Here is a 24,444-nt window from a genome sequence, read left to right on the forward strand (position 1 = left end):
TTCTGGACTTCTCTCTGACTGGTCTTCAAGGAGCTCAAAGTTCTGGACTTCTCTCTGACTGGTCTTCAAGGAGCTCAAAGTTCTGGACTTCTCTCTGACTGGTCTTCAATGAGCTCAAAGTTCTGGACTTCTCTCTGACTGGTCTTCAAGGAGCTCAACGTTCTGGACTTCTCTCTGACTGGTCTTCAAGGAGCTCAATGTTCTGGACTTCTCTCTGACCGGTCTTCAAGGAGCTCAAAGTTCTGGACTTCTCTCTGACCTTCGTGGCTCAGCTGTTAGCCTACTTTTTAAGGAATTAGCCTACTGTACTGTACTAAATTTTAATATTCTTATCACTGCCAAAAGAATGGTCTCTCTCTGCTTCAGAACTTAACTCCTTAGATTGACACCCAAGCTAACACATTTTGATTCCCACAACGTTACAGGGAAGTTGTTTTTCAAATAACCAAAGGAGAACCTTTAGGCAATGCTATGGGAACGTTTAGTGTTAGCTGGGACAGTCTTTGAAAACAAATGAGCCTGCCTGGTAGTGTCCCTGTCTGTTTGTGCTTTATTCCTCTCAGTGTGTTGTCATTCCCTGATTGATGACGTTTAATATGGGACCTATTTAGTAGGTTGTCATGCCAAAGGTGTGCTGTATGACTGGACGATGATTAAAGAGTTGGCTAAATTATGTACAGTAGGAGACCACGCTAAAACCAAATGGTGAAACAGTTTCCTCTGGGGTTTGTAATCGGCTATCTCATTACAGTATTATTGTGTTGTTTGTGCTTCCATAGCATGTATCTGCTACCAACCAACACTGTTTATAGAGTCATATATGGCACCACTTGAGCATGTTTTATGTAAATGGTTTCAGTAAAACACAGCCCATTAAGAATGACCATCTCCCGATTCAATTTGTGAGCCATCAGACAAGGTAGATGTAGATAACAGGAGGTTGGTGGCACCTTAATTTGGGAGGACGGGACACACACACACACACACACACACACACACACACACACACACACACACACACACACACACACACACACACACACACACACACACACACACACACTGCCATTACTCCCCCAGCATCCCTGATCTGATTTCTTTCTCACACACTAATCAATCTAATGAGTGTTACTGCATGATAAATGTGTCTGTCTGTGTCAGTGAGAGCACATCAACAACAAGAAAAGTGATGACACTAATACTATCTCTCTGTCTTTCCTCTTGCTTCCCCTCCCTACCCCTCCATCCCCTCCCTACCCCTACCTCCATCCTCTCTCTCTCTCTCTCTCTCTCTCTCTCTCTCTTTCTATTCCCTCTCTCTCTTTATCCCCACCCCTCTCTCTCTCTCTCTCTCTCTCTCTTTCTCTCCCCACCTCTTTCTCTCCATCCCCTCTCCCTCTCTTTCCCTCTCTCTCTCTCCCCACCTATCTTTCTCTCTCTCATCCCCTTTCCCTCTTTTATCTCTCTTTCTCTCCCACTCTCTCTCTCTCCCTCCATCCTCCCCCCACTCTCTCTCTCTCCCTCCATCCTCTCTCTCTCTCTCTCTCTCTCCCCCCTCTCTCTCTCTCTTTCCCTACCACTCTCTCTCTCCCCCCCCCTCTCTCTCTCTCTCTGTCTTTCCCCACCACTCTCTCTCCCTCCCCTCCATCTCTATAGTTGCTGAGTGAGAAGATAAGTGGTGCTGAAGGGACAAAGCTGGATGAAGACTTCATGGAGATGGAGAGGGTAAGGATGACAGAGACGGCGCTATTAGGTCCTCAAGGTCCTAAATGATATCTTAACCGCCATCGATAAGAAACATTACTGTGCAGCCGTATTCATTGATCTGGCCAAGGCTTTTGACTCTGTCAATCACCACATCCTCATCGGCAGACTCGACAGCCTTGGTTTCTCAAATGATTGCCTCGCCTGGTTCACCAACTACTTCTCTGATAGAGTTCAGTGTGTCAAATCGGAGGGTCTGCTGTCCGGACCTCTGGCAGTCTCTATGGGGGTGCCACAGGGTTCAATTCTTGGACCGACTCTCTTCTCTGTATACATCAATGAGGTCGCTCTTGCTGCTGGTGAGTCTCTGATCCACCTCTACGCAGACGACACCATTCTGTATACTTCTGGCCCTTCTTTGGACACTGTGTTAACAACCCTCCAGGGAAGCTTCAATGCCATACAACTCTCCTTCCGTGGCCTCCAATTGCTCTTAAATACAAGTAAAACTAAATGCATGCTCTTCAACCGATCGCTACCTGTACCTACCCGCCTGTCCAACATTACTACTCTGGACGGCTCCGACTTAGAATACGTGGACAACTACAAATACTTAGGTGTCTGGTTAGACTGTAAACTCTCCTTCCAGACCCAAACATCTCCAATCCAAAGTTAAATCTAGAATTGGCTTCCTATTTCGCAACAAAGCATCCTTCACTCATGCTGCCAAACATACCCTTGTAAAACTGACCATCCTACCAATCCTCGACTTTGGCGATGTCATTTACAAAATAGCCTCCAATACCCTACTCAACAAATTGGATGCAGTCTATCACAGTGCAATCCATTTTGTCACCAAAGCCCCATATACTACCCACCATTGCGACCTGTACGCTCTCGTTGGCTGGCCCTCGCTTCATACTCGTCGCCAAACCCACTGGCTCCATGTCATCTACAAGACCCTGCTAGGTAAAGTCCCCCCTTATCTCAGCTCGCTGGTCACCATTGCATCTCCCACCTGTAGCACACGCTCCAGCAGGTATATCTCTCTAGTCACCCCCAAAACCAATTATTTCTTTGGCCGCCTCTCCTTCCAGTTCTCTGCTGCCAATGACTGGAACGAACTACAAAAATCTCTGAAACTGGAAACACTTATCTCCCTCACTAGCTTTAAGCACCAACTGTCAGAGCAGCTCACAGATTACTGCACCTGTACATAGCCCACCTATAATTTAGCCCAAACAACTACCTCTTTCCCTACTGTATTTAATTTATTTATTTATTTTGCTCCTTTGCACCCCCATTATTTTTATTTCTACTTTGCACATTCTCCCATTGCAAATCTACCATTCCAGTGTTTTACTTGCTATATTGTATCTACTTTGCCACCATGGCCTTTTTGCCTTTACCTCCCTTATCTCACCTCATTTGCTCACATTGTATATAGACTTGTTTATACTGTATTATTGACTGTATGTTTGTTTTACTCCATGTGTAACTCTGTGTCGTTGTATGTGTCGAACTGCTTTGCTTTATCTTGGCCAGGTCGCAATTGTAAATGAGAACTTGTTCTCAACTTGCCTACCTGGTTAAATAAAGGTGAAATAAAAAAAAATACAAAAAAATTAGCAACGCAAAACATCCTTGTAGTATACACAATGGCTGGCTCTGGGCTGTAGTGTCCCCTAGGTATCTAGGATCAGATTCCCCTCCACCTAATCCTGAACTTAACCATTAGTAGGGAAAATGCTAAACTGAACTAAGATCAGTGTCTAAGAGAAACTTCACTCTACTCCCAATGGTTGCGTCCCAAATAGCAACCTATTCCCTATGTAGTTCACTTTTGTTGACCTGAGCCCTATTGGCCTTTTTTCAAAGGTAATGCACTTTATAGGAAATAGGGTGCCATTTATGACAGAGACAATAACTCCCAGACCTCAGGATGAATGCACTACTGCTCTTTTACTGTCCACAATGGTGTTCTTCTGTGGTCCCGGGTATTCACAGGGGTTCAGGCTTTTGTTCAAGCCCAGCACTGGGGACAGACTTCAGTTCAACGTCTAGTGTTGATTTACATTTGGTTAAGTTGTCAGCTGACGTGAAATCAACATATATATTTTTTTATATATACAGTGGATGTCGGAAGTTTACATACACTTACGTTGGAGTCATTAAAACTCGTTTTTCAACCACTCCATAAATGTCTTGTTAACAAACTATAGTTTTGGCAAGTCAGTTAAGACATCTACTTTGTGCATGACAGAAGTCATTTTTCCAACAATTGTTTACAGACAGATTATTTCACTTATAATTCACTGTATCACAATTCCAGTGGGTCAGAAGTTTACATACACTAAGATGACTGTACCTTTAAACAGCTTTGAAAATTCCAGAAAATGATGTCATGGCTTTAGAAGCTTCTGATAGGCTAATTGACATCATTTGAGTCAATTGGAGGTGTACCTGTGGATGTATTTCAAGGCCTACCTTCAAACTCAGTGCATCTTTGCTTGACATCATGGGAAAATCAAAAGAAATCAGCCAAGACCTCAGAAAAAACATTGTAGACCTCCACAAGTCTGGTTCATCCTTGGGAGCAATTTCCAAATGCCTGAAGGTACCACGTTCATCTGTACAAACAATAGGACGTAAGTATAAACACCATGGGACCACTCAGCCGTCATACCGCTCAGGAAGGAGACGCGTTCTGTCTCCTAGAGATGAACGTACTTTGTTGTGAAAAGTGCAAATCAATCCCAGAACAACAGCAAAGGACCTTGTGAAGATGCTGGAGGGAATAGGTACAAAGTATCTATATCCACAGTAAAACAAGTCCTATATCGACATAACCTGAAAGGCCGCTCAGCAAGGAGACTGCTGAGCCACTGCTCCAAAACTGCCATAAAAAAAGCCAGACTACGTTTTGCAACTGCACTTGAGGCCAAAGATCGTACTTTTTGGAAAAATGTCCTCTGGTCTGATAAAACAACAATAGAACTGTTTGGCCAAAATGACCATCATTATGTTTGGAGGAAAAAGGGGGAGACTTGTAAGTTGAAGAACACCATCCCAACCGTGAAGCATGGTGGTGGCAGCATCATGTTGTTGGGGTGCTTTGCTGCAGGAGGGACTGGTGCACTTCACAAACTAGATGGCATCACGAGAAAGGAAAGTTATGTGGATATATTGAAGCAACATCTCAAGACATCAGTTAAAGTTAAAGTTTTGTCACAAATGGGTCTTCCAAATGGACAATGACCCCAAGCATACTTCCAAAGTTGTGGCAAAATGGCTTAAGGACAACAAAGTCATGGTATTGGAGTGGCCATCACAAAGCTCTGAGCTTAATCCTATAGAACATTTGTGGGCAGAACTGAAAAGGCGTGTGCAAGCAAGGAGGCCTACAAACCTGACACAGTTACTAATTGACTGTATGTAAACTTCTGACCCACTGGGAATGTGATGAAAGAAATTAAAGCTGAAATAAATCATTCTCTCTACTATTATTCTGACATTCCACATTCTTCAAATAAAGTGGGGATCCTAACTGACATAAAACAGGGAATTTCTACTAGGATTAAATGTCAGGAATTGTGAAAAACTGAGTTTAAATGTACTTGGCTAAGGTGTATGTACATTTCCGACTTCAACTGTACATTCACCATGTCATTGGATTTGGGATAAAAAAAAAAAAGGCGAAATGCCCTTACGTTGATGATTTGGGGTAAAATGACGTGGAAACAACGTTGATTCAACCAGTAATTGCCCAGTGGAAACACACCTGAATCAACCTATCATTGAGTGTTTAAGTGGTTGAGTCAGGTTCCTGCAGGGGGTGCAGGCTTTTGTTCCAGCTCAATACAAAAAAACCTGATTCAACTTCTCAACTCACCATCAAGTGTTTGAGTTGTTGGATCGGCTGTGTTGGTACTGGGCTGAAACACAGACCTACAAGGCTGGAAGGGTCTCCAGTAGAGGTCGACCTCTAGTCTCCAGGACCAAGGTGGAAGAACAGTTGTCTTCTTGTAACCAATACGTGCTGAAATAAAGACCCTCTCTATTGAGCTAACATGATCATCTTGTTTCTAGAAAATCGATGTCACCAACAAATCAGTGTTGGACCTCTTGACCAAAACAACAGAATACCTACAACCTAACCCAGGTGAGACAACACTTTACAGAATATTGACTAATGTTCAGAGTTGGTGAAGATGATATCTTTGAAGTTGGTGAAATAATGCAGAAGTTAAAGAACTTTACTATGTAGGTGAATGGTTAGGATGGATGGAAGGGGTGGATGGATGGATGGAAGTGATGAATGAATGGATGGATGGATGAAGGGGTGGATGGATGATGGTTCAGGTGGATGGATGGATGGAAGGATGGAAGGAAGGGGTGGATGGATGGATGGATGGAAGGGTTGGATGGATGGAAGGGGTGGATGGATGGATGGAAGGGGTGGATGGATGGATGGAGGGAGGGAAGGGGTGGTTGGATGGATGGAAGGGGTGGATGGATGGATGGATGGAAGGGGTGGCTGGATGGATGGATGGACGGATGGGGTGGACAGATGGATGAAGGGATGATGGATGGATGGATAGATGGATGGAAGAGGTGGATGGATGGATGGATGGAAGGGGTGGATGGATGGATGGAAGGGTTGGATGGATGGAAGGGGTGGATGGATGGAAGGGGTGGATGGATGGATGGATGGATGGATGGGTGGATGGATGGATGGATGGAAGAGGTGGTTGGATGGATGGAAGGGGTGTATGGATGGAAGGGGTGATGGATGGATGGATGGGTAGATGGATGGATGGATGGAAGGGGTGGATGGATGGATGGGTAGATGGATGGATGGATGGAAGGGGTGGATGGATGGATGGATGGATGGATGGATGGATGGATGGATGGGTGGATGGATGGATGGAAGAGGTGGTTGGATGGATGGAAGGGGTGTATGGATGGAAGGGGTGATGGATGGATGGATGGGTAGATGGATGGATGGATGGATGGGTAGATGGATGGGTGGATGGAAGGGGTGGATGGAAGGGGTGGATGGATGGATGGATGGATGGATGGATGAAAGCAAGTCAGCAGTGTGATGCAGGGTGGTATGTTGCTGGTGACAAATAAAACAAACACAAATAAAAAGTGATCCCTCCATGTGTTTTGCTGTAGCTTCCAGAGCCAAGTTGGGGATGTTAAACACAGTGTCGAAGATGAGAGGACAGGTGAAGACCACAGGATACCCACAGACCGAGGGCCTACTGGGGGACTGTATGATGCGCTATGGACATGATCTGGGAGACCAGTCCTCCTTCGGTATGAATCACACACACACACGTTCAGCACACATACATGCACACACACACACAGACACACACGCTGTGCTATGTGAGGGCTGTGAGGAGCACGAGAGGAAGCCTTTGAAAAGCTTTTCATCCTAACCTGACTGTGCACACGCCCACCAACCCACCCACGCTCGCTCGCTCGCCACACACACACACACACACACACACACACACACACACACACACACACACACACACATACACACACACACACACACACACACACACACACACACACACACAGACCCTGTGTGCAGCCAGCTAGTCTGTACTGTGTTTCCACCTGTGAAGACCTGTGGCTTTGTTGAGCTGCTTCCCGTCTCAACTCTGACACCTGGTGGCTACAAAACGTACTTACTCTGAACATGGGTTTTGATAATATCATTAGTATAGGCCCAGTTTCCCAGACACAAATGAAGGGTAGTTCTAGACTAAAGCCCATGTTCCCATCTTAGTGAAAGATGAAGGCCAGGACTCAATGGAAGGTGTGCTATAGAGCAGTACACTTGGCAGCAGACAATGCGCCTTTTAAAATACATTCGGTGATCACATTCATAATAAATGCTGCGAATGTTGGTTCAAGCATGAATAACCTTCAACAGTGTGCTGCTCTGTGAATGAATCCCAGCCTAGACTTCATCTGTGTCTTGAAAACCAGACCTTAATATTCAATATAGACTTCAAACAGGTGTTACATTATCCAGTTATCAACTATCTAGAAACCAAATCATTATTTCTCAGGGATCTCGATTTTAACTTTGCAATTCCATTGAATAATGCACACTGATATGGAATTCTATATAGAATTGCTATCTAGTTAATTAATTGATCCTGCATCCCCTTCTTGCTGTAAGTTGTTAGCGACACATGAATTCAGTGAAAGTGGCCCATGCGGGAATCAAACCCTCAACCCTGGTGTTTGCTAGCACCTTACTCTCAAACCCACTCACTGTCAGAACCACCATGTTTCTGTTTCACATGTTTCGCTCGTATCTGACAGCAGGGTCGTATTATGTTAAACCGTAGAAAAAGGTTTTGCAACAGAAAATGAAAACAAGTGTTTCTTATTGGACAAGTTCGGGTAGGTCCCTCCCAGTTTTGGCCTGTTTTCTTCTGTTTGGTACCTTGTGAATACGAGCCAGGTGTTTTTTGTCTGCAGGCGGTGCGTTGGTGGACATCGGTGAGGCCATGAGGCAGATGGCCGACGTGAAAGACTCTCTGGACATCAGTGTCAAACAAAACTTTATTGACCCACTCCAGAACTTACAGGACAAAGACCTCAAGGAGATCACGGTCAGTGGTATATTACATCTCAGTGTCTATTAGCTTTCAGAACTCCATGGTGCATCACAAATGGCACCCTATTCCCTTTATAGTGCACTACTTTTGACCAGGGCCCATATGGGATGCGCATAAAAGTTGTATACTTGCAATTTTGTAAAGTTGTATTTTGCAATGTTTAATTTGTATTAGTTATTTTAAATGTTTCATGAAGGTTTTGAGGAGGGCCGTCGTCAATTCCTCCTGGGAAGAGCCTCTGTACTGCCCCATATTGGCCCTTGTCAATCATCTCTCCTGATTGTTTTGTGTGCAGCATCACCTGAAGAAGCTGGAGGGGAGGCGGTTGGACTTTGACTATAAGAAGAAGCGTCAGGGGAAGGTGCCTGACGAGGAGATCCGTCAGGCAGTTGAGAAGTTTGAGGAGAGCAAAGAGCTGGCCGAGAGGAGCATGTTCAACTTCCTGGAGAACGATGTGAGTGAATAGTAGAGGCATACGCTACCTGTTGTAACGGTTCTCGCTCTCTCGTTCTCTCTCTCTGAAAAAGAGTGCCACCATGTGGTGGTCTGCAATAGAGGTGCCAGTTTCCATTATAGGTGAACTGTCCAAGCGCCCCGGTTAGAGGATGGAGATGACCAGTAGGAGGCAGGGATACAATTCACACATTTCCATACACCAAACAGACACACACACACACACACACACACACACACACACACACACACACACACACACACACACAGCAAAGAGGAAGAGGAATAGAATCGTTGAAAGGGGTTTTGTGGTCTATGATGCACAAACACACGATTGGGAAGTCCAGGCTTGTAGGAAGGGTCCAGGGTGAGTTGTATTGAGGTGGCAGGTAGCCTAGTGGTTTGAGCGTTGGGCCAGTAACCAAAAGGTTGCAGTATCGAATCCCTGAGCTGACAAGGTAAAAATCTGTTGTTCTGCCCCTGAACAAGGCTGTTAACCCATTGTTCCCTGGTAGGCCGTTCTTAACTGACTTGCCTAGTTAAATAAAGGTAAATATATATATATATATATATATATATATATATAAACATTAAGGTGGTGCAGAGTTCTTGTCCTTGTAGGAAGGGGTGAGTTGTGTTGAGGTGGTGCAGAGTTCTTGTCCTTGTAGGAAGGGCCCAGTGGTGAGTTGTGTTGAGGTGGTGTAGAGTTCTTGTCCTTGTAGGAAGGGCCCAGTGTTGAGTTGTGTTGAGGTGGTGCAGAGTTCTTGTCCTTGTAGGAAGGGGTGAGTTGAGGTGGTGCAGAGTTCTTGTCCTTGTAGGAAGGGCCCAGTGGTGAGGTGGTGCAGAGTTCTTGTCCTTGTAGGAAGGGGTGAGTTGTATTGAGGTGGTGCAGAGTTCTTGTCCTTGTAGGAAGGGCCCAGTGGTTAGTTGTGTTGAGGTGGTACAGAGTTCTTGTCCTTGTAGGAAGGGCCCAGTGGTCAGTTGTGTTGAGGTGGTACAGAGTTCTTGTCCTTGTAGGAAAGGGTGAGTTGTGTTGAGGTGGTGCAGAGTTCTTGTCCTTGTAGGAAGGGCCCAGTGGTCAGTTGTGTTGAGGTGGTACAGAGTTCTTGTCCTTGTAGGAAGGGGTGAGTTGTGTTGAGGTGGTGCAGAGTTCTTGTCCTTGTAGGAAGGGCCCAGTGGTCAGTTGTGTTGAGGTGGTACAGAGTTCTTGTCCTTGTAGGAAGGGGTGAGTTGTGTTGAGGTGGTGCAGAGTTCTTGTCCTTGTAGGAAGGGCCAAGTGGTGAGTTGTGTTGAGGTGGTGCAGAGTTCTTGTCCTTGTAGGAAGGGCCCAGTGGTCAGTTGTGTTGAGGTGGTACAGAGTTCTTGTCCTTGTAGGAAGGGGTGAGTTGTGTTGAGGTGGTGCAGAGTTCTTGTCCTTGTAGGAAGGGGTGAGTTGTGTTGAGGTGGTGCAGAGTTCTTGTCCTTTTAGGAAGGGCCCAGTGGTGAGTTGTGTTGAGGTGGTGCAGAGTTCTTGTCCTTGTAGGAAGGGCCCAGTGGTCAGTTGTGTTGAGGTGGTACAGAGTTCTTGTCCTTGTAGGAAGGGGTGAGTTGTGTTGAGGTGGTGCAGAGTTCTTGTCCTTTTAGGAAGGGCCCAGTGGTGAGTTGTGTTGAGGTGGTGCAGAGTTCTTGTCCTTGTAGGAAGGGGTGAGTTGTGTTGAGGTGGTGCAGAGTTCTTGTCCTTTTAGGAAGGGCCCAGTGGTGAGTTGTGTTGAGGTGGTGCAGAGTTCTTCTGACCTGTTGTCTCTCTGCACCCCCTGTGTCCAACTAAAGAACAGGCTTGAATAGGTCTGTTACCTCACCAGATAGGACCTGTGATTGGCTGACCAGGTCAGCTGACTGTGTTCCCTGGCAACCTGGTCCCTAACAGGCCTGAGGCTGAGATGGAGGATGGTAGCCTCTGCTGCAGCTGAAAAGTCACAGAGTTTATCTCTATGTCCTAACCAGAGAGAGGGTTCAGTGAGGGTTTCATGATTAAAGTTATAGGGTTTTGTAAACACGTTCTCTCTGTTTGTGACACTCGCTGGAGCTCTGAGGCCTAAACACCCTGCTAGAAGAATCAATCAAGCAGTGTGGTGCCAAGACAGCTTCTCCCTCAATGTCAGCAAGACAAAGGAGCTGGTCATGGACTACAGGAAACAGAGAGCCGAGCAAGCCCCCATTCACATCGACGGTGCTGTAGTGGAGCAGGTTGAGAGCTTCAAGTTCCTCGGTGTCCTCATCACTAAGTATCTATCATGGTCCAAACACACCTCCTCAGGAGGCTGAAAATATTAGGCGTGGGCCCTCAGATCCTCCAAACGTTTTACAGCTGCACCATTGAGAGTATCTTGACTGGCTGCATCACCACTTGGTATGGCAACAGCTTCGCATCCAACCGCAAGGTACCACAGAGGATAGTGCGGACGGCCCAGTACATCACTGGCGCCGTGCTCCCTGCCATCCAGGACCTCTATACCAGGCGGTGTCAGAGGAAGGCCCAACATTTTTTCAAAGACTCCAGCCACCCAAGTCATATGCTGTTCTCTCTGTTACTGCATGTCAAGTGGTACCGATGCACCAAGTCTGGAACCAACAGGACTCTGAACAGCTTCTACCCCCAAGCCGTAAGACTGATAAATAGTTAGTTAAATAGTTCACCAAATTGCGTTGACCCTTTTGGCACTAACTTTTTTGACTCATCACATACGCTGCTGCTACTGTTTATTATCTGTCCCTTTATCCTAGTTATATGTACCTATCTACCTCAATACCTATTACCCCTGCACATCAACTCAGTACTGGTACCTCTTGTATATAGCCAAGTTATTACCTCATACCCCTGCACATCAACTCAGCACTGGTACCTTTTGTATATAGCCAAGTTATTACCTCATACCCCTGCACATCAACTCAGCACTGGTACCTTTTGTATATAGCCAAGTTATTACCTCATACCCCTGCACATCAACTCAGTACTGGTACCTCTTGTATATAGCCAAGTTATTACCTCATACCCCTGCACATCAACTCAGCACTGGTACCTTTTGTATATAGCCAAGTTATTACCTCATACCCCTGCACATCAACTCAGTACTGGTACCTCTTGTATATAGCCAAGTTATTACCTCATACCCCTGCACATCAACTCAGTACTGGTACCTTTTGTATATAGCCAAGTTATTACCTCATACCCCTGCACATCAACTCAGCACTGGTACCTTTTGTATATAGCCAAGTTATTACCTCATACCCCTGCACATCAACTCAGTACTGGTACCTCTTGTATATAGCCAAGTTATTACCTCATACCCCTGCACATCAACCTAGTACTGGTACCCCTTGTATATAGCCAAGTTATTACCTCATACCCTTGTACATCAACCTAGTACTGGTACCTCTTGTAAGTTATCATCAACTCAGTACTGGTAGCTTTTGTACATAGCCAAGTTATTACCTCATACCCCTGCACATCAACTCAGTACTGGTACCTCTTGTAAGTTATCATCAACTCAGTACTGGTAGCTTTTGTATATAAGTTACTCATTATGTATCTATTATTACTTTTATTATTACGTGTTTTACTTTTCTATTATTTCTCTATTTTCTTTCCCATCAGAAAGCATTTCACTGTTAGTCCACACCTGTTGGTTACGAAGCATGAACAAATACAACAGGATTTGAATCAGTCAATCAGTTGTATATCCCGTATTGACAACAACAGTTGTCACAAAGTGCAGCACTTTACAGTACAATCGCAATGTCAATCTTACCAAGAAATAGTTCACTACATGTTCTTCATACAAGATAAAGTGCTTGATAAGATGGATAATATTCTTGTGTTGTGTGTTTGGTAGGTGGAGCAGGTGAGTCAGCTGTCAGCGTTGGTTGAAGCTGCGTTAGACTACCACCGTCAGTCCTTGGAGATCCTAGAAGACCTCAACACCCAACTACAAAACAGGCAACTAACTAACTACAGCTACCACACTCCACAGTCCCTAAACAGCCTGCCTCCTCGTCTCCTTCCCTTATTCTGCACTGATGTGAAAGAGCTGGACACGTGAAAGCAACTCCCTAGTGAGCATCCGCCATTTTGCTTTCACCTTTTCAGTTTTCAATTCAGTAATTCTGATTCAAGTTGAAATTCACTGCCTGAATTAAAAAAATCATCCTCAGTTCACATTCTAATTGCACTAAATTGAAAACCAAATTGAAGGAAAACCAACCAATTGAAGGAAAACCAACCAGTTGAAGGAAACAGGACAAGGACAGGAGGAAACCACTTTAGACTATGCAGCCAGTAATGTACATATGTTGTTGGGCCACAGTGGATAACATCATAATGCCTCTCACAGGGTATCCTCAGCCAGTAATGTACACATGTTGTTGGGCCACAGTGGATAACATCATAATGCCTCTCACAGGGTATCCTCAGCCAGTAATGTACACATGTTGTTGGGCCACAGTGGATAACATCATAATGCCTCTCACAGGGTATCCTCAGCCAGTAATGTACACATGTTGTTGGGCCACAGTGGATAACATCATAATGTCTCTCACAGGGTATCCTCAGCCAGTAATGTACACATGTTGTTGGGCCACAGTGGATAACATCATAATGCCTCTCACAGGGTATCCTCAGCCAGTAATGTACACATGTTGTTGGGCCACAGTGGATAACATCATAATGCCTCTCACAGGGTATCCTCAGCCAGTAAGGTACACATGTTGTTGGGCCACAGTGGATAACATCATAATGCCTCTCACAGGGTATCCTCAGCCAGTAATGTACACATGTTGTTGGGCCACAGTGGATAACATCATAATGCCTCTCAAAGGGTATCCTCAGCCAGTAATGTACACATGTTGTTGGGCCACAGTGGATAACATCATAATGCCTCTCACAGGGTATCCTCAGCCAGTAATGTACACATGTTGTTGGGCCACAGTGGATAACATCATAATGCCTCTCAAAGGGTATCCTCAGCCAGTAATGTACACATGTTGTTGGGCCACAGTGGATAACATCATAATGCCTCTCACAGGGTATCCTCAGCCAGTAATGTACACATGTTGTTGGGCCACAGTGGATAACATCATAATGCCTCTCACAGGGTATCCTCAGCCAGTAATGTACACATGTTGTTGGGCCACAGTGGATAACATCACAATGCCTCCCACAGGATATCCTCAGCCAGTAATGTACACATGTTGTTGGGCCACAGTGGATAACATCATAATGCCTCCCACAGGATATCCTCAGCCAGCAGTCGACCGAAGAGAGAATTTAAACCAAAGTCCATCATGAGCAGCATTGAGACCATAGACAACACTCAACACAATGGATCATATAGCTCCTCACTCAAGTCCTCAGGTACTGTACTGTACTGTGTGTGTGTGTGTGTGTGTGTGTGTGTGTGTGTGTATCAATTCTGCTCATATTTGTTTTGATCAGCCCCATCAGTTTGTCCATGTTATCCTTTCACCCATTGTTATTTTTCCCAAGTCATAAGTCATGTTATGTGTCTGTGGTTCTTTGCAGACATCCAGATCAACCACACAGTAAATGGAAATGGGAAAAGTAGGTATACTTGGAATGATCACATCAAACAGGTGTCGCACCCATACATAGTCTTAAAAATGACTTATTCTGCCTCTCTGGAGATAATCTGAGACAAATCAAAACTCCTGTGAAGTCATGATCATTTTTAGCCAAATAATAACTTGCAAGTTCTCTGGCTCCATCAATGTGACTTTAAAAAAGCAGTTTTCTGCCCTCATGTGGTTAGAGGGTGTAACAACCTCCATGAAAATTACTCCGGGTTAAACCATTAGTGGGAGAAATGCAAAACTGCCTCAGGATCAGCGTCTAAGGTCAACTTCACCCTACACCGCTAAGAGCAGTAGGTTTAGGTAGGTTTAACATATTAAGATAAAAGCTGTTATCCCCTCAGATTAAAGTTTGGCAGTCAGTTTATTTTTGTGATGTCCAATTGGTAGTTACAGTCTTGTCTTATCGCTGCAACTCCTGTACGGACTCGGGAGAGGTGAAGGTCGAGAGCCATGCGTCCTCCGAAACACGACCCCGCCAAGCCTCACTGCTTCTTGACACACTGCTCGCTTAACCCGGAAGCCAGCCGCACCAACGTGTCGGAGGAAACACTGTACAGCTGGCGACCGAAGTCAGCGTGCATACACCTGGCCCGCCACGAGCCGCTAGAGCGCGATGGGACAATTACATCCCGTCCGGCCAAACCCTCCCCTGACCCGGACGACGCTGGGCCAATTGTGCGCCGCCTCATGGGTCTCCCGGTCATGGCCAGCTGCAACACAGCCTAGGATCAAACCCGGGTCTGTAGTGACGCCTCTAGCACTGAGATGCAGTGCGCCACTCGGGAGGCATCAGTCAATTTATTATTCATTCATCAGATATTGGTTGCTGTTTCAACCATGGCAGGAGTCATCATGTCATGAGTAGGGTAGGGTCGCAAAAGTCACGTATATTTCAACAACAAAAACATTGTGCTGGAAGATTCCTGGAATCAGGATTGAAAAAGCAGTACAACCGGGGGTCATCCTTTGAGGATTTCTGGAAAACCTGGGAATTTTAGGAAAGTTACAGGCATTGTGTTTGTTGGTGCTTGTCTCATCTTCCATCTCCATGTTTCTCCATCCATCTCTCACCCAGCTGATCCCTTCACCACCTTTCCTCTGTCCTGGCCAGAGAGTCCCACTTTCAACGGCCACCGTGAGTAACACACACACGCACGCACGCACGCACGCACGCACGCACACACGCACACACACACACACACACACACACACACACACACACACACACACACACACACACACACACACACACACACACACACACACACACACACACACACACACACACACACACACACACACTGCCATTACTCCCCCAGCATCCCTGATCTGATTTCTTTCTCACACACTAATTTCTCACACAGGTCCAACAACAACCCAGTCTACTGAAACTGTCCTCTACTCCTCCATACTGTCATGCAAATACTCCATACACATGGTTAGCAGATGTTAATGCGAGTGTAGCGAAATGCTTGTGCTTCTAGTTCCGACAATGCAGTAATAACCAACAAGTAATCTAACTAACAATTCCAAAACTACTGTCTTATACACAGTGTAAGGGGATAAAGAATATGTACATAAAGATATATGGATGAGTGATGGTACAGAGCAGCATAGGCAAGATACAGTAGATGGTATCGAGTACAGTATATACATATGAGATGAGTATGTAAACAAAGTGGCATAGTTAAAGTGGCTAGTGATACATGTATTACATAAGGATGCAGTAGATGATATAGAGTACAGTATATACGTATACATATGAGATGAATAATGTAGGGTATGTAAACATTATATTAGGTAGCATTGTTTAAAGTGGCTAGTGATATATTTTACATAATTTCCCATCAATTCCCATTATTAAAGTGGCTGGAGTTGAGTCAGTGTGTTGGCAGCAGCCACTCAATGTTAGTGGTGGCTGTTTAACAGTCTGATGGCCTTGAGATAGAAGCTGTTTTTCAGTCTCTCGGTCCCAGCTTTGATGCACCTGTACTGACCTCGCCTTCTGGATGATAGCGGGGTGAACAGGCAGTGGCTCGGGTGGTTGTTGTCCTTGATGATCTTTATGGCCTTCCTGTAACATCGGGTGGTGTAGGTGTCCTGGAGGGCAGGTAGTTTGCCCCCGGTGATGCGTTGTGCAGACCTCACTACCCTCTGGAGAGCCTTACGGTTGTGGGTGGAGCAGTTGCCGTACCAGGCGGTGATACAGCCCGCCAGGATGCTCTCGATTGTGCATCTGTAGAAGTTTGTGAGTGCTTTTGGTGACAAGCCAAATTTCTTCAGCCTCCTGAGGTTGAAGAGGCGCTGCTGCGCCTTCTTCACGATGCTGTCTGTGTGAGTGGACCAATTCAGTTCGTCTGTGATGTGTATGCCGAGGAACTTAAAACTTACTACCCTCTCCACTACTGTTCCATCGATGTGGATAGGGGGGTGTTCCACTATCACACCACTGTCTGTTTGTCTTAATGTGTTGGATTTGTTTTGCTGCACCAACCCACATCAGATCCTTATCAGAGGAAGTGGGAACAGGGAACAGAAGACGATACATGCTGATGTTTGACAGTTCTCTATTTTTACCCCCTCTCCTCTTACCCCATCCCCCTCTCATTCCCTCTCCCCCTTCACCTCTTCTCCTCCCTCCCTCACCCCTTATCCTCCCTCTCCCCCCACCCCTTCTCCTCCCTCCCTCCAGAATCGGAGGTGCTGGACCAGCCGTGTGCCAGGTCCCTGTATGACTTTGAGCCAGAGAACGATGGTGAGCTGGGCTTTAAGGAGGGTGACATCATCATCCTCACCAACCAGATAGATGACAACTGGTACGAAGGCATGATAAACGGAGACTCTGGCTTTTTCCCAATCAACTATGTGGAGGTTATCGTACCCCTGCCCCAGTGAGACAGGAACGGACAGGACACCACCCAATCAGGGACTAATCTCCAGAGCCCAACCTCCTCACAGCCTCCCCTGGTCCCTACACCCTATGCACCTGTGGAGATCTGAGAGGATGTTGTTATTTTGATCTGAGAGGTATTTCCATATAGATTGCACCGGTTGAATCCACTCAGATCTCCACAGGGGCATAGGGCTCAGGGTCTTGGTGTCGATTTGGGATTATACACAGTGTCCATTTCATCAGACTTCAATCCCCACCCTCAAGCCTCCTGTCATCAACCCCCAGCCTCCAGTCCCTACCCTTACATCCTCAGCCTTAGAAACACAGTACTCAATCCCAAATCGACCCTATACCCTAGACACTTTTGTAGATCTGAAAAGATTGGACAGGTATAAGGAAGGAAGTGGACATTCTAAGCAGTCTATCAGAAGGCAGAGTGAAGCTAATCTGATCTTGTTAATACCAATCCTTTAAGATCAATAGGAGTGTGTAGGGGTTAGAGGGGATATGGGTTTATTTGGGATTTCAGCACAACTCTCAGCACAACAACTCCTAGCACAACAACTCCTAGCACAAACCTATGTCTAATTTATTGTCAAAACTACATGTAATCCCTAGTCTCAGACAACAACACTCCAATACCCCAGCACCCACACAGCCCCTAACCCAAACCACAAACTCCATGAAATCGTCATATGAAATTGATCACAACACACTTCATCAAAGTCCTCCTCAGATGACCACGCCTTGCTTTTCGCCACAGACATTCAATAAGTGTACTACTTTTCTCTTTGTCTTTTACAATATTTATTTTCTACATTGTTCTTTTCATGGTTTGTGGAATGTGAAAATCAGGGTTCCTCCCCCAAACTGTGTTCCATTTGGAGCAGCTACAGTTGATGCCATCAGACAAGACAACTAAAATAATCACCTGAAAATCGCTGTGTAACAGGTGTGGACTAACTGAAGAAAAGTCATTCCAGGTTATCAAAGATGATGCTTTTCTCATGATCTGCCACCATGAGAAAACTAAATGGAGTCTCCTGGAAAAATCCACATTGCTACTGTGCATCTCCGTTTGGTTAGGGTTTTCAAGTGTTGATGTTGAGTTAGGAGTGGTCTTTTTGTTCCTTTTCTCTGCTGTTATCTGTAGGACCAGGAGTTATGCCTGACCATGTTACCCGACCAAGACAAACTCTAGTCCCTAGTTCTAGGTTATTATAGGCTTTAACATGTGCCCAGAGTTGTTCCTGTTGTCCGTCTGCCTGCCTGTCTGCCTGTTGTGCTCTTAAGTGTTATCCCAAACACATATTTTTAAACTGTAAGGAACTGATTTTACAACTCTGAATGTCCCTCTCTCTCTCTGTGTTTACATGGTCTGGTCTTACTGTGACGTAAAGACTCCTCTAAGGACTGTACCACTGTTCTGTGTCAGACGGGGGTGAATGCCTTGACCCACTTGGACCGTTTAAGTGCTTTTTAAAATGTTGTCTGTATTGCACTGAAGCTTTAGACCCGAACGTGCACCTCCGGACATGCACATACTGTATGTTTTCTAGTTTCTCCTCAAGCACTGCACTTTCTATGTCCTTCACCATGAGAGTACAGTACCGTCTGATGGTGAATAAATAGATTGATATGGACCACGATATGTACTGTATGTGATGAAACAGTTTGTCTGCCATGTAACGTCAGACCACCATTGTAGATTGAATGAAGTCTCAAAATGATACACATTAAAGGCATACTTTGTCACTTTTCTTTCCCCTGTGGTAGTGCCACAAAGTACTTACACACTCGAAACCAAACACACAAACAAAACTAACACTGTTTGATTCACATCAGTCAGGCTCTTCTTTGTCTTTGTACTCTCAAGCCTTCAAAACAAACAGGTGTTATCTAAGGCCTCACAGGTGACCAGAAATAGAAGCAATGAAGTGTGCCTTTAATGAGATATGCCTGTCTAGTGTCATGTCTGAAGTCCGATAACCCTGGGCTTATTTAGGAAGTGCAGCATTGCTCTGACCTGACCTTCTAATTGACACGTCTCTTTAGCCTGATAGTTTCTTTTTAACTGCCAATAGCCTCTCTCTCTCTGCTGAGAATGGAATTTACCAGAGCCCTATAATAAGTATTATGTACTGTGTATATATAGCTCTGGATGTTATAGGTTCACCATTCAACAGAATGGATAACTCCAGAATGATTGAACAACAATGCCATAACTGAATCATCACCATGGATGGTCATCTGTTTTCCTTTTTCATTTAGAAAAACACTATTTAAAAAGCCAGTGTAGTGTGTGGACATTCCCTTTACCCAAAAGTCTGGATGGGGTTTTTCTACCAAAATACACTTAAACATTCTTAAGCATCTTCTTTCTCTAAGTAGAACCATGTTCTGGACCAACTACACGAACTAGACAACAGGGGAAATGTAGAACCATGTTCTGGACCAACTACATGAACTAAACAACAGGGGAAATGTAGAACCATGTTCTGGACCAACTACACAAACTAGACAACAGGGGAAATGTAGGACCATGTTCTGGACCAACTCCACGAACTAGACAACAGGGGAAATGTAGGACCATGTTCTGGACCAACTACACGAACTAGACAACAGGGGAAATGTAGGACCATGTCCAAAGGTGTCTAAAGGTAATACACACTGTTTTCATATTGCTAGTGAATATGGAAAAGCCCTGTTTGCATGATTTAAAAAGAAAGACTGTAGCCACGGATTTGATTGTGAGAGAGAAAACAGATTGTTGTAGGAGGCAGCATAAGAAATGGAAAAACCTTCACTGTGGAAGAAGATAGTTCTGAAGCCCAACCCTTCTGTTCTGTAATGGCCTGCTGCTTTCTCAAGGTGTCTGTCTGATGGTTGACAGTGTGTGTCCGTCCCATTTGGGACGAAGCCACTGTGTGATGACTGAGATGACACTTCCCCAACACTACAGCTGGACTATATGTCCATGTCCACTGTTACTGTTCTCTTTGCTCTACTTAAGCAGCTCTGAAACCACTCTGTTCAGTGTCCCTTCACCCCAAACTTAGTCGATGGAAACTGGCTGTACATACTTCATCACCTCCTTTTTGGATTTGATTTATTTTCTGGAACATAATCTATATAAAATGTGTTTTATTGATGTTGTAAATGAATATATTCATACGTACTGTATATTGCGTAAATAAATGAAAAGCAATTACTGAGCCATCTTTGTTGTTGTTTTAAAATAGTTGAATAACTTTTAACACGTTTGCCTTTTCAGTATTTATTTGTTCCTACCATACACAGCACAGGTCCAGTATGTATGAGTCTCTACACACTCCCCTTAGCAGGTTGGGCTCAGTTCCATTCCAACGACCAACCCAGTGAATGAAAAACATTTAAAAATCCTCATAAGCATTGAAAGTGATGGACAATGAATTCCTTTCCTGAATAGACTTGAGTGGAAATGGAATTGACTTCAGCCCTTCCATAGCTTCAATTGAAATATACAATAGAATAAATAGCCCTCATAATTGAGGGCTCAGAGCCCTGCTACGAAGTAACATTTTCCACATATAGGACAATTGACACGCATATAACTGACCTTGGTACAGTACAAGGTGGAAAATGTACATTTTCATCCTTTTAGTGGATTTCAGGTTTTAAGACTCACCAAGTATATCATGTCTATAGACCAGGGATTCCCAAATGTCAGGTGAGGGCTGAAATCTTTTGGGTTGTGGCTGGAACAACTTGTTTTATTCTAGCTTTAGTCAAAAATGTTGAGTCAGTCAAAATGTGTCTCTATTCCTAAAGGTTTTTGTGCGTCATAAATGCTTGAGAACCACAGTTGTAAACAGCATAGTGCTGAGGGAAGCTTGGTCAAATGTTCGCTCATATCCACACCTCAGACACTCAGGTACTCTGGTGTATTTTCTCTATTTTCTTGGGAAACAACATTACCAGTGATGAGTACCACAGTACATCTGTATGGACTTGCAAATACAGTGTACTGTAACATAAGTCATTCCCTAGTAGATGTCATGGAATAATGCCAGAGAACTATACAGCGTTTCAATTCTTTCCTTCATATCCAGACCTCCGTACTGCGCAGCTTGGATTTCCAGCCCTTCCCTTTGCTCTTCAGAAGCTGTGTCTCTCCTCTCTGGAGATCCTGGTTGTTGGGAAGCTGCAGCTCTGTCTCTATACCAGCATCAGGCTCCTTATTAAATGGGGAACAGTTCCCAGCACAGGTCCAGTCAGGCCGGTGGTCGACTACCAGATCCAAGTTCGGTAGCAACGTCGTACTGGCGACACCCCTAAGGCCCAGAGACGACATCAGCGAGGGGCTGTCGGGAGAGAAAGTCTCAAAGGTTTCCTGCCCCCCTTTCTCTACCCCATAATTCCCCCATGATCCTCCCTCCCTGAGCCTCACTGAGTGTCTGATCTTCTTCCATGCTAGATGATGAAGCTCCAGAAGGTTGAGGAGGATGCAGAAGAGCCCCACGCAGAACATGAAGAGGAGGAAGATGGTTTTCTCTGTGGGCCGTGACACGTAGCAGTCCACGGGCTGCGTGCAGGGTGGGGCCTTGCACAAAAAGTGGACGGGCACTCGGAAGCCGAAGAGGAACCACTGGGCCATGACAAAGCCCACCTCCAGCAGCGCCCGGAAACACACATGGAACACATAGTACTTGGAGAGGACGCCTCCAGTTCCTCCTCCACCTCCAGGACCCCCCGGTGCATTGTAGTGGCTATTTCTGTAGACGCGAGCCCTGGCCTGGGTTAGAGACGTGGCGGTGGTGGCTGTAGTGGTGGCAGCTCCCTTTAGGAGGCTCTGACTCTGGGCAGTGATTCCCTCCAAGACATTGGCCAAGCTGTGACCTAAGTGCCGGTGTGAACGGATGGAGCAGCTATCCGAGTCACAGCTCCGGTTGAATGCCTCTCGACCTCCATCCTTCCCCCCGTCTCGAGGCAAGTCCCTTGGGTTAACCCCCTGGCCCTGCCCGCTGTGTCCCTGCGGCAGCTTCGACAGATTATGCCATGTATATATGATAAAACAGAGAGACGGAGTCGAGACGCTGATGATGTGGAAGACCCAGAAGCGCGGCTGTGAGATGGGCGCGAAGGCATCATAGCAGACTGTGGCGCAGCCCGGCTGCAGGGTGTTGCACATAAACATCTCCTGCTCATCGGCATACACGTCCTCAGTCGCCACGGCAATGATGAGGAGGCGAAAGATCACCATGACGGTTAGCCAGAGGCGTCCAATCATGGTGGAGTGCTGGTGGACGGCGTCCAGGAGACGTTTGAGGAGTGTCCACTCCGTCATAATGGCCGCCTTCCTCTCAGAAAGTCAAGAGGATTCTAATACAGTGGAACAGTGGAACCCTAGCGGTCTAGGAACACAGCGGTCTAGGAACACAGCGGTCTAGGAGCACAGAGGTCTAGGAACACAGCGGTCTAGGAACACAGCGGTCTAGGAACACAGCGGTCTAGGAACACAGCGGTCTAGGAGCACAGAGGTCTAGGAACACAGCGGTCTAGGAACACAGAGGTCTAGGAACCAGCGGTCTAGGAGCACAGAGGTCTAGGAACACAGCGGTCTAGGAACACAGCGGTCTAGGAACACAGCGGTCTAGGAACACAGCGGTCTAGGAGCATAGAGGTCTAGGAACACAGCGGTCTAGGAACACAGCGGTCTAGGAACACAGCGGTCTAGGAGCACAGAGGTCTAGGAACACAGCGGTCTAGGAACACAGCGGTCTAGAAGCACAGAGGTCTAGGAACACAGCGGTCTAGGAACACAGCGGTCTAGGAACACAGCGGTCTCATCCACACCTCTATGCTCTTCCTTGGTTTTAGATCAGATATAGCACTGGATCCACTCTTCTTCTGGATGTACTGACATACAGCACGCTGACCGCTGGCGTCTCGGGGAAGAAGGAGAGCTGCCTGGTGTAGCCTACAGCGGCATGTAAAGCGCTTTGCACACTGAAAAGCGTTATGTAAATCCAATCAATTATAGTGTAGGCAGATCCAGTTCTCCTCTCCGCCAGTCCTGGATGTACAGGAAACAGGTGCTGTAGATCCACTGTAGCCCTGGATAGCTTGCCTGGAACACACAGTGGTCAAAGAAGGGCAACACCTCCCTTCATCCACCCTCCTGTGTTGTAGATGTAATAAAGCCCTGGATGGTTTCCCCCTGTCTGTTCTGAAATACACAGCTCCAACACTCCTCTGGGTCCACTCCAACCCTGGCTGTCTTAGGAGGAAATACCTGAGGACCGTCACTCTGAGCCCTGGTCCCACTCCAGTCTTGGACCCATTCTAACCTTGATTGTACTAGCATACAGACTTTATCCCCCTGCCCTAAAATATACAGCAATACACTGATCTCCTCTAGCACTGGATGCCCTGCAGTAGAGCCCTCCCCTCACGCCAGCCGTCCTGTAGTACAAGACTCTTAGGATATCCACTGGTTGTAGATGCACTGGAGTCCCGGCTCCTCTGTAAATAGACAGGCAGCCACTCTCCTGTCTCCTGTCTCTGAACCAGAGAAGTGGAGTCATCTCGGCAAGTGAGCCATCCCATCCTGGCACTTCTTCAAAGATAAGGAATGATTCTAAACACACACACACATACACAAATGAATGGACACACACACAAAAACAGTCTCACACACACATTCATAGACGGACACAAAGGCACACATGTATTTTCACACACACACACACACACACACACACACACACACACACACACACACACACACACACACACACACACACACACACACACACACACACACACACACACACACACACACACACACACACACTCACACACACACACACACACACACACACACACACGCACACACACACACACACACACACACACACACACACACACACACACACTAGCCAGCAGGACAAACGGCCATTTGACACCACTCCCATGGCATGCCCTCTCCCTCTCTCTCTTGTCTTCAGGGTTCCGTTTTAAACCCTCTTCTAAGAGACTCTCCCTACTACTTTAGAGAGCTGACTGATAATGCTGGCTGATGTACATTCTTTATAGATTACTCTGCGGCCTGAAGACATGGCAATGAGCAAT

At 45.9% G+C, this 24,444-nt stretch overlaps 1 protein-coding gene and 1 pseudogene across 3 annotated transcripts in view; one reads left to right on the plus strand and one right to left on the minus strand.

Annotated features, from left to right (window-relative positions):
* The window catches only part of LOC110515300 (endophilin-A3), a 42,801-nt gene extending 22,251 nt beyond the window's left edge, over positions 1–20,550 (plus strand). The window contains exons 2-11 of one of the 2 annotated variants that reach the window (XM_090222834.1): positions 1,657–1,725; positions 5,794–5,866; positions 6,886–7,029; positions 8,218–8,351; positions 8,653–8,811; positions 12,683–12,786; positions 14,078–14,199; positions 14,368–14,406; positions 15,514–15,573; positions 17,131–20,550. In XM_090222834.1, the coding sequence (XP_090078960.1) occupies positions 1,657–1,725; positions 5,794–5,866; positions 6,886–7,029; positions 8,218–8,351; positions 8,653–8,811; positions 12,683–12,786; positions 14,078–14,199; positions 14,368–14,406; positions 15,514–15,573; positions 17,131–17,333 (1,107 nt within the window). In that variant the 3' untranslated portion in view covers positions 17,334–20,550. The remainder of the gene's footprint in view (positions 1–1,656; positions 1,726–5,793; positions 5,867–6,885; positions 7,030–8,217; positions 8,352–8,652; positions 8,812–12,682; positions 12,787–14,077; positions 14,200–14,367; positions 14,407–15,513; positions 15,574–17,130) is intronic. The other variant, XM_090222835.1, reaches the window with a different exon arrangement.
* A 42-nt stretch (positions 20,551–20,592) lies between these two features.
* LOC118944425 (gap junction delta-2 protein pseudogene) lies at positions 20,593–23,771 on the minus strand (annotated as a pseudogene). The gene has a single exon (XR_016492330.1). The product of XR_016492330.1 is annotated as a gap junction delta-2 protein pseudogene (transcript).
* Between the last annotated feature and the right edge of the window lie 673 nt (positions 23,772–24,444).

Source organism: Oncorhynchus mykiss, chromosome 26, assembly GCF_057628025.1.
Source record: "Oncorhynchus mykiss isolate SJ-2025 chromosome 26, ASM5762802v1, whole genome shotgun sequence".
Lineage (NCBI taxonomy): Eukaryota > Metazoa > Chordata > Actinopteri > Salmoniformes > Salmonidae > Oncorhynchus > Oncorhynchus mykiss.